The sequence below is a fragment of the Cyprinus carpio genome, chromosome B1 (genome assembly GCF_018340385.1).
Source record: "Cyprinus carpio isolate SPL01 chromosome B1, ASM1834038v1, whole genome shotgun sequence".
Taxonomy (NCBI): Eukaryota; Metazoa; Chordata; class Actinopteri; order Cypriniformes; family Cyprinidae; genus Cyprinus; species Cyprinus carpio.
Genome location: NC_056597.1, coordinates 18,536,860 through 18,547,676, shown reverse-complemented (window position 1 = coordinate 18,547,676; position 10,817 = coordinate 18,536,860). Strand labels below are relative to the sequence as shown.

Sequence of the window (10,817 nt, the reverse complement as noted above, 5' to 3'; positions counted from 1 at the left end):
TCTTAGTTGCCTCTTTTGCAGTGATAACAGCACTTATGTTGACTTGAATTGAGCAAGTTTATGCTAAACCACATGATCCATGTTCCAGTGAGCATCTTGTGCTTCACTGCAGTCAAGGACATTTGAAGTCATTTTTGATTTGTGACCTAGAAATAGAGGAAATGTTTTTCAAATTTAAGAACTTTCTGTTAATTCGAGAAATACATGTTGCCAATGTGGCCTCAACCGGTTTTTGTCAGCCACCTACATCCGCTGGGGGGCAGCAGCACGAATCCCATGGAGACCTGCGCTCTCTCTCTTCTTCTCTGTTTATCATCATCCTTCACTTCCTCTACGAAATCATGGCGGTCCACGGCCCGGTCGTGAAAATCCATCCGGTGGTTTTGGCATCGATTGTGGACTCATACGAGCGCAGGAATGAGGGAGCGACTCGCGTGATCGGAACATTACTAGGTGAGTCCTTTATTTTGTCTGAGTGAAGTCCGAGACAGTCGCGTTTAATAAAGACAACAGAAGCGTGGTTGTGTCTGACGAAGCATGTGTTGTAGTCGAGCATAATGGCTGAAGAGGATGACAAAGCGCATCTGCACTAAATTTAAACAGCACCACTTAACTGGTTTAACTTGTGTGTCACACAGGAACAACAGACAAGCATTCAGTTGAAGTCACCAACTGCTTCTCTGTTCCTCACAATGAGTCTGAAGATGAGGTGAGACAAACAGCACCATTTCATCTTCCCGTTAAAATACTGTGATGTATTCGTGGTATACCATGGTATCTGTGGTATATGCCGTTTACCTGAATGATTACTTTACACTTACTAAACATTTCTAGAAATTACCATGGGGCCACCATATTTTTGGATATGTACTATCAAATTATTGGGTGTACTTTGGAGTTCCACCTTGTAAATATCACGGTACAAAAATGTCAAAAACATGATCCTTCAAAGACAAAGTGAACAACACACAAAAGTGACCTCATCCTTGTTTACAATGTCTATATCATAGGTGGCTGTTGACATGGAGTTCGCCAAGAACATGTACGAGCTCCATAAGAAGGTTTCGCCAAGTGAAGTCATCATTGGATGGTATGTGGCCACTCATGCTAAGGAATTCAAACAATTTAGTTTGTCTCAGATTAATTTCACAGCATAGATAATATAGTGAATTAAAACCATAAAATGCATTGTTACTTGAAATAAAATAAACATTAACTGAAATAAAAATTATTTCAGACAGTTTTCAAGTGAATGTTTTCATTTTTTTTTCATAGAACTTGATGCACTAACATAACACAGACTGAAATCTGAATTAGTTATAAGAATATAGACATAAATAACTAATAGAACTGAAACTAGCTAAAACTTAAACTAAAATGGCAATAAAAACTAATTCAAAATATTTAGCAGAACTGCAATAATGTCTCAATGATACTAAATAAAATTTTTAACAGTAGGAAGTCTTTAAGTATTTTGCCAGTCATTATGGTGATACAGTTGTCTTAAAGGAGTAGTCCCCCCCCCCCCCACCAAATCTAAAATATACTTAACCTCAGGCCATCCAAGATGTAGTTGAATTTGTTTTTTTCATTAGATTATATAATATCAGTTGCTCACAAAGGATCCTCTGCAGTGAATGGGTGCTGTCAGAATGAGAGTCCAAACAGTTGATAAAACATCACAGTAAACCACTGCGGTCCATCAGGTAACATCTTGTGAAGTGAAAAGCTTTGTGTAAGTAATAAATCCATCATGATGGCATTTTAGCTTCAAATTGTAGCCTCCAACTTATATAAAGAGTCCTCTCACTGTAATACTGTTTTCGCTGGTAAAAAGAGAAATATGCAAAACAGTTCTAAACCAATGTGTTGATGTATTTTGTTTCTTACAAAGCAGCAGCTTTCTACTTCACAAGTTAAGTGATAGACTGGAGTCATGTGGATTACATGTGGCTTATTTGGATGTTAATATCTGCTGTTTAGACTCTCATTCTGAGGGCACCCATTCACTGCAGAAAGTGTTTTAATGCTAAATCTTCACCAAATCTGTGTTTCTTTCAATGAAGAAACAAACTTATCTACATATTGGATAGTCTGAGAGTGAATACATTTTCACTTTTGGTGGAAAAATGCTTTTAGAATGCAAACATAATGAGCACAATCTTTTGTTTTGCAGGTATGCCACAGGATATGACATCACAGAGCACTCTGTTCTGATCCACGAGTACTACAGCCGAGAGGCTCCGAACCCCATTCACCTGACTGTGGACACAGCACTGCAGAGCAACAAAATGAACATCCGTGCCTATGTCAGGTAAGATCATCTAGACAAAGGTAGATTATTTCTTGCTGCTGACCTGCTCTCCTCTGCCGCACTAGCAGTGTTTGTTTGTTGTTTGTGGTGTTAGTTCCCAGATGGGCGTTCCGGGCAAGACGGTTGGTGTTATGTTCACCCCACTGACAGTCAAGTACGTTTACTACGACACCGAGCGCATTGGAGGTCAGACTTTTTCCCACTTATAAACATTTTTGTGGATTATTCATTCTTAATTGAATGGCACTACTGGTTTACACAAAATAATTTGGATTGGAATGTTGTTACAGTTGCATATTTTAGGAATTGCGTTTTTTTGAGCACATTCTTATAATGGGTTGATCACCTCTTTCTATAGTTGAGCTTCTACAGAGGACTCGTGCATCTCCCAGTCGTACCAATGGACTGACCACAGACCTGGCCCAGGTGGCCAGTGCAGCAGGACGCGTACAAGAAATGCTGACCACAGTGCTCTCATATATAGAAGATATACTGGTGAGTGTCTCTTTGGGACATAATGTTAATTTTTTTTTTGGTGACCTATTTGGTTTCAGAGGTAATTTATCCAAATTTCTATCCAAAAAGTTGTTTTTTTATTCTTTATTAATTGCTTTATCGATTCCTCACTGAAATACATTCATGTAAACCCCCAATTCAATATTTAGAATTTTCCTCCAATATTCTGCGCATCAGTGAGTTTGCTCTGCATTCTACAGTATTTTCTCCTCTTCACGTTCGTCTTCAGCATCTCAGGCCTCTGCTAACTGTCCATTTACACTTTTCTTAATATTTCCACATAAAATATTAAGAAAAAAAAAAGAATTAAGAAAAAAACCTTTTTAAAAATTAAGAAATCGGTTGAAATAAAAACATCCAGTCAGCCGGTAGGTGCGTCTATACACTGTGTAAATTAAATATCGATGAATAATTGTTAAAACTACAAAGTTACTCGCCAAGACTGGTATTTTGACATACTATTGTATGTATTTTTCTGTTCAAGCGCACGAATGCTCACTGTACACACAGAACACTGCGCGAGTATTGAATGTTGTCATCTTTAGCGACTTGCATGAATGCTTTAAAATCATTTTGAATTTTTAAATTGGCAAGGCTTAAAAACACGTGGAAATTATAAACTTAGTGATGCTGCAGCAGTGGCCCGATTGGGCAAATTTGTCAACTGTCCTGAGCATCTTTCACGCCGGCCCTGGGCCATTGGCCAATCCTTTTTGTCGAGCCCTGATATATATGTGTGCATATTAGTATTTGTTCTTTATAATATGCAGTTATATTAAATAAGGTATTATGGAAAATGCAAGAGTCCCTAAGAGTTATCAACACTCGTCTTGTAGGATGATCTCACAAAATTAATTTTTGTTTAAAAACTGAAATATAATTTTTTTTTTTAGTCTGGTAAAGTGATGGCAGATAACAGTGTTGGTCGCTTCCTGATGGATCTTGTGAACAAAGTGCCCAAGATCACAGCAGAAGACTTTGAGAGCATGCTGAACTCCAACATTAATGTAAGTGACATTCTGTACATTTTGATGTACTGCATATTTTACATGCTTTCAGGGCTCCCACAGTCATGAAAAACATGAAAATATCACAGCATGTCTGGAACATCATGAAAGTGTTTTTATTTTATAAATATAAAACAGTAGAAACCCTGTAATGTCTCTCAGACTGAATCGTATCTGTGTTCTGGTGTTTATGGAGTGCTCATACTCGTCTTTTTCTTTGCAGGATCTGTTGATGGTGACCTACCTGGCAAATCTCACTCAAGCTCAGATCGCGCTTAATGAGAAGCTAGTTGTTCTGTGATCAGAAATTAAAATAAATAAAAACATGTTTGTCCTTCCAATAATCTGTGTGATTTATTTGATTTTAAACAATTAGCAGATATCTGAGATTGTGAGGACATTCCTTTAAACAAAAAATAAAAGGTATTCGAAAGTTTGTGCTAGATTTTTAACTATATCATGTTTGACAAGAAGTACCAGACAAACACACAAACGTTCACAGGTGGTCAGGACTGATGAACGCGGGCGACGGACACGACGAGATACGTAACGCTCGTCCTTTTATGACGTCATCAGGAAGCCCGCAGATGGGAAGATGGCTGTGTTTCGTTGTCGGCGAGACCCGTGCGGGTTTATTTGTCTCATCTTAACTTATTTCAGCGTCTTTTACGCCGACTACGTTGTGATTCAGTATGTCCTGATCCCCGCGTATTCTGGAAGGTGAGTACCGTGTGAACGAAGCTTTAAAGAGCCAGCGTTTGGTTCACGTAACAGCGCCCATGAGATCGTCGCTTTATAGTGGTTCCTTTTTAGAATCACCCATAGCAACAGCAGTTCAAAAGCAGACTGCGTGCTCAATGTTATCAGCGTTCTGATGTGTTTTCCCGCGTATTGTGTTTGCAATGCGTTTAAACAGTTTGCAACTAGTACCATCATCGCTGTCACTCTGCGGTAGAACAGCGTTCAGCGTGTGTTTACTACACTTCAGTCTGTTGCACTATGTGGTCTAAGGTTGCAGGGTATCTCACGTGAAATTAACAAGTTATCATGCTTTATACTGTAATATATTATTATATACCGCGCTCTCTCTCTTTATATATATATATATGTATGTATACATGTATGTATATATGTGTACATTTTATATATATATATATATATATATATATATATATATTTATATTTGGACGTGTACTGTGGTATTGTTTGAAGTACTTGGAAGTAAAATAAGTAGTTTATATCATTCCGTTCTACATTAACATGTCTCACAACTTTATTTGGACATTAGCTTTTAATAGCAACCTCTTATATATTTATCAGGCTATCTCTAGGAAGAGTTTTATAAAAAAAAAAAAGTAAATAAAATTAAATTCATCTAAGTTTCAGCCATTTCCGAATTGTAGTGTGTGTTTTTTATTTATTTATTTTGCTTGTTCTTTTGCTTTTATATTTTATCTGTTATTATAACCAGTATGGTAACGCTATCACACATAATGTAAAGAAATTGTTTGTGGTTTATTGGTCATTTTCCTCGATTTAAGTCCTGTCAAGTAGCTGGAAACAAAATTACTACTGCATTGAATACATATGTGATGTGCAAAATATAATGTTTATCTATTTTTTTTTTTGTGTTTAGTGTATGGTGCACTCTCCATGGATCTGTGTTTAATATTATTTTATTACTGTTGCTGGCGTGCCATTCAAAAGCAGTGTTCTCTGATCCTGGTGAGTGCTCTTATTTCATGGATCAATCTCCTGTTCTCTGGGTTACTGTAGACTGATTGTGTTTTAACCCTATGAAGTCTAATGTATCATATTTGATACATGAATTTTCAAATCCTCTAAATTCAGCATAATCAAAACTTGGCTAAAAAAAATTATTGTACACAATCTACTACATGCCTTCTGTCCTCTGCTTGATAGTTTATACTTTTTTGGAAGTAAAAGGCTTTTTAGTATTATTGTCCACCTTCACACGTCTTTTTGTTGCAAAGTACTTAATGATTTTTATGAGGTAAAAGTAAGAATACTTTTACATTGTAAGTATTTTAAGATGAAATCAAGTATTAAATATCATACAACAGGCTTTTGAGGAATGTTGTATTGCTTTGTTTGCATTATATGTTTTGTCCCCCACAATAAAAGCTACAGAGCTTTGGTCATAAAACAAAACATTTAAATTTCATCATACTAAGATTATTGGGGGATATAAAGTGACAACTCATAATTATATGCATTTTTATGTCATTTGGACTGTTATGAAGTTCTAATTGATTTAAGGTATCATAATTTCATCTGACTTTTTGGCTATAAATAACATCTGAACCCTGTTGCATATTTTTGCTCAGTTCAGGCCTTTAAATGAAAGGTGTTTTGTTTGTTTGTTTGTTTTTTTCTCAAGAATGAGCTCTATACTCTCACTATGTCATATGATATGGACCATAATTTCCTGTTACTAAATGGATACTCCACCCCAAAATGAAAATTATGTCATTAATCACTTACCCCCATGTCGTTCCAAACCCGTTAAAGCTTCCTTCGTCTTCGGAACACAGTTTAAGATATTTTGGATGAAAACCGTGAGGCCTGTGACTGTCCCATAGACTGTCAAGTAAATAACAGTGTCAAGGTCCATAAAAGGTATGAAAGTCGTCGTCAGAATACTCCATCTGCCATCAGACGTGCAATCACCGTATGCTGCGTATGTCATCTGCGCCACAAGGATGCACTGTTTCTACGTGTATTTAGCTTTGATTAGAAAGAAAACAGCGCATCCTTGTGGCGTGGATGACACAGAAGAGCATACACAGCATACGGTGATATGGAGAGACACAGAGGAGAACGTTGACAAAGGTAAGCACTTTTTGTAAGCGAAGAAAACAAAAATAACGACTTTATTCAACAATTCCTTTGTCAACGTTCTCCTCTGTGTCGCTCCATATCACCATATGCTGTGTATGCTGAGACAAAGTAAGCACTTTTTGTAAGCGAAGAAAACAAAAATAACGACTTTATTCAACAATTCCTTTGTCAACGTTCTCCTCTGTGTCTCTCCATATCACTGTATGCTGTGTATGCTCTTCTGTGTCATCCACGCCACAAGGATGCGCTGTTTTCTTTCTAATCAAAGCTAAATACACGTAGAAACAGTGCATCCTTGTGGCGCAGATGACATACGCAGCATACGGTGATTGCACGTCTGATGGCAGATGGAGTATTCTGACAACGACTTTCATACCTTTTATGGACTTTGACACTGTTATTTACTTGGCAGTCTATGGGACAGTCACAGGCCTCCCGGTTTTCATCCAAAATATCTTAAATTGTGTTCTGAAGACAAACAAAGCTTTTACGGGTTTGGAACGACATGGGGGTAAGTGATTAATGACAAAATTTTCATTTTGGGGTGGAGTATCCCTTTAAATATGATACAAAACATAACACACATACAAACTTTTATATATTATGTTAGAATTTGTCTTGTTTAATGCACTGACTCAAAAAATCATTTCATATGTCAGGCTTTACAGGGTCAAAAAGGCTATCAATGTAAATGTGTGCCATTTTTTATTATTATTACAGGTATGGTTCCTCTACCTGAGACAGCCATTGACTTCTCAGACTTGAGGTCCCAGTCCAGCCGTCTGAATGACAGAGTGAGTGTTGCTGGTCTGTGTACTCATTATGTTGTTTTAATATAGTGGTTCACAAAGTGTGTATATTCTTTTTACTGGCTTTGGATCTTATTTTACAGTGCATTTGCTCTCTGGCATATCTTTAATCTTTGTTGCTGTCATCAGGGCTGTGAGGGCTGGACAGTGTGCAGTCGCTGTGAGACGTATCGGCCTCCTCGAGCCCATCACTGCAGAGTTTGTCAGCGCTGCATTAGGAGAATGGACCATCACTGCCCATGGTGAATCTCTAATCATTTTCCATTAGCCAATGTTGTCAAATTGAATATATTTCCATGTAACCGGGTGTATTTAAAGTAGAATAAGAGTTTGCAATATAAATATTTTGTTTTTGCAGTCTGTCTGATAAAAGTGTTTGCTCTTTTATAGGATCAATAACTGTGTTGGAGAACTCAATCAGAAATACTTCATTCAGTTCCTCTTTTACACAGGTAGGTTTTAAAAGGATAGTTCATCCAAAAGCCACTCCAAACCTGTATACCTTTTTTTTTCTTCTGTGGAACACAAGAGATTATATTTTGAAGAATATTAGTAACCAAATAGTATCAGGATTCCCTTTAACTTCCATTGTATTTTTATCCTTACTATGGAAGTCAGTGGGACCCAAAACTGTTTGGAACAGTATGAAATGATGATAGAATTTTCATTTTTGGGTTAACATTCCCGTAAAGAAATTCAGCATTGGATTCTGTGTTTTCCATTTCTCTCTTCTAATGCAATATTGTTTCTGTATGACGTTGTAGGCATGGCCAGCTTATATTCCATGGCACTGGTGGTGTCAGCATGGGTGTGGAGAATAAGGAGCGAAAGAGAGGGAGATGGAGATAAAGGAGAAGAAGAAGCTCCCAGCAAACATCTCATTGTGTAAGTCACCAATATAGGTCCTGTATATGTTCGTATAAATTATATAACGGTTATCAATATTGTTTAAGATTAATGTTCTTTTGTTAGCTTTTCACTTCTCTCACACTGTTCTTGTTCACTTGTTCTACAGGGCACATTATATCATTTTGCTGGTGGAGTCAATACTTTTTGGAGTTTTTGTCTTGGTGATATTTTATGACCAGGTATGCTTCAACATTATATAGTTCCTAATTTTGGACTATATTTTAACATCATAATAAACAGCAATGCCATTATTGTAATATTTCATATTGTAATTTAGCATTTATCTGAATCATTTAATTAATTTAAACATTTTTACATTGCTGATGATGTGTTGTGTGTTGATCCTCGTTCACAGCTGATAGAATGAATACCGTAATTAGTGCAAAGTGTTTCTTTTTAAACTAAAGTCTAAAGTTAATCATGCAACTTCAACACTAGTCTTTTTTGGCTTTCTAAACAATAGTGTTTTCTTCTTATTTATGTAATTAATTGTTGAAATTTAAATGTTTTTTTTTTTTTTTTTTTGCATGTGTTGATGTCATCTCTTGTCTCTCTGTTGTTTTTGTCCCAAGCTGGTGTCCATTATAACAGATGAGACACCCATTGAACAGATGAGGAACAGACTAATGAAAGATAAACCCAACAACACCCACCCAACACACATTACACACACAAGAAAGCCCAAAATTGCATTGCTGAGAGAGGTTTTCGGACGTGGTGAGTTTAATGCCGTTTATTTACAGCGTCTGTTTTGATCCTGCAAGCCTGTTGTTAGAATTGCATCACTGGTACTGTTAAAAAATCCAAAGCATTGAGAAATAATATGTTTTACATAATTCAAAACAAAAAAAAAAAGTGTATTTTTGTAAATGATTTTCAAAGTCTCTTATATTCACCAAGGCTTCATTTATTTGAGGACAAAAATACATTAAAAGCAGTAATTTTGTGAAATATTACTATCATTTAAAATAACTGTGTTGTATTTTAAGATTTGAATCTGAATTTTTAGCATCATTACTCCGGTCTTCTGTCACATCCATCAGAAATCATTCTAATATGCTGATTTGCTGCTCAAGAAACAATTCTCATAAATATCAATGTTGAACACACATCTCCTGCTTAATATTATTGTGGAAAATATATATATATATTTTTCATGATTCTTTGGTGAATAGAAAGTTCAAAATAACAAATGTATTTGAAATAGAAACCGTTAGTAACATTATACATGTCTTTACTGTCACTTTTGATAAATTTAATGCATCCTTACTGAATAAAATGAATTCTTTCAAAAAAAAAAAAAAAAAAAAAGTGACCCCCACACTTTTGAATGGCTGTGTACAGAATAATTGTTTTTCCACTTTATATTTACAGGTTCTATAATATGTTGGTTGTTCCCACTCCATTCCTCCCCACCTTCTGTTGGTGGCATCAGTTATTCAGCACTTCCTGATTACGATGTGTAACACTAACCAGTTTTCCATCGGTTCCTTTGAACATTTCATCAGTATTGCATCATTCGTAGGACACTGTGAATATTATGTTACTGAAGTGCAAATTTCAGCTATGATGAAGGAAGAGTGCTGCTGTGTGAGTGTGACTTCAGCTTGCTGCTTCTCACACACACACATACAAATACAAGGTACTTCTACAAACCTGGATCTTTTTCCTCTGTTCATCTAAATGATTTCTCTTCATATAACCCAGGACATTTATTGTTTTTTCATTTTTTAATATCATATTAATTATGATGATTAGTCAGTTTTCTCTCGTTAGCACCTTGACTGAAGTTACTAAAGCAGTATCTTAACCTGTAACCAGTATATATTTTGTTACATAACCCTTGATTGGCTTAAAGGGACATGAGGACAAACTCGGAAGGTCAGCTGTGTTGACTTTATTTCAGGTAAATGCGATAGGATGCACCATCATTCATTTTGATATTATTGTATGTGTTTGAGTACATGGACTGTACTTCATTTTTCATAAGGACTGTAAATAAAGATGTATTTTATAACTTTAATTTCTGACAGAAGTGTTGCTGCATTTTCAGGGTACTGGGCTACTTTTGTTGAAGTGATGGGTTTTGTTTTGTTTGAAATGTTAATGTTTTTGCTGTTTTATGGACAGCTTGAGGGACGTGTGTACCTAACAGATGAACATGTATATTGATAATGTTTACATTGATATTTATTGTAATTTATTTGTGGATTGTTTGTGTCTAAATGCTGCTCTGACTTATGTTAAGTAAAAGACATCTTTTCATATTCTGGCTTTTTTTTTTTATCTATCTGCTTACCTACCTACACACACACATACAGTATATATGTGTGTGTGTGTGTGTGTGTGTGTGTAAGAACGCACGCGCACCAAATTTGTTTAATGTTTATTTGTTTTTAA

General features: G+C 36.0%; 2 protein-coding genes across 2 annotated transcripts; both read left to right on the top strand.

Moving 5' to 3' along the window:
- The first annotated feature begins 293 nt into the window (after window positions 1-293).
- Window positions 294-4,178, top strand: eif3f (eukaryotic translation initiation factor 3, subunit F). The gene is made up of 8 exons (XM_019072038.2): window positions 294-453; window positions 639-709; window positions 1,011-1,090; window positions 2,177-2,314; window positions 2,409-2,500; window positions 2,673-2,809; window positions 3,724-3,837; window positions 4,061-4,178. Exons 1-8 carry the CDS (start codon window positions 342-344, stop codon window positions 4,136-4,138), a joined length of 822 nt encoding a protein of 273 aa, XP_018927583.1. The 5' UTR covers window positions 294-341; the 3' UTR covers window positions 4,139-4,178.
- Window positions 4,179-4,304: 126 nt separating this feature from the next.
- zgc:77880 (zf-DHHC domain-containing protein) lies at window positions 4,305-10,684 on the top strand. The gene is made up of 9 exons (XM_042716874.1): window positions 4,305-4,557; window positions 5,474-5,562; window positions 7,420-7,493; window positions 7,638-7,750; window positions 7,899-7,960; window positions 8,273-8,393; window positions 8,524-8,596; window positions 8,990-9,134; window positions 9,792-10,684. The coding sequence occupies exons 1-9, from the start codon at window positions 4,433-4,435 to the stop codon at window positions 9,881-9,883; spliced, it is 894 nt and encodes a 297-aa protein (XP_042572808.1). The 5' UTR covers window positions 4,305-4,432; the 3' UTR covers window positions 9,884-10,684.
- Window positions 10,685-10,817: the final 133 nt, after the last annotated feature.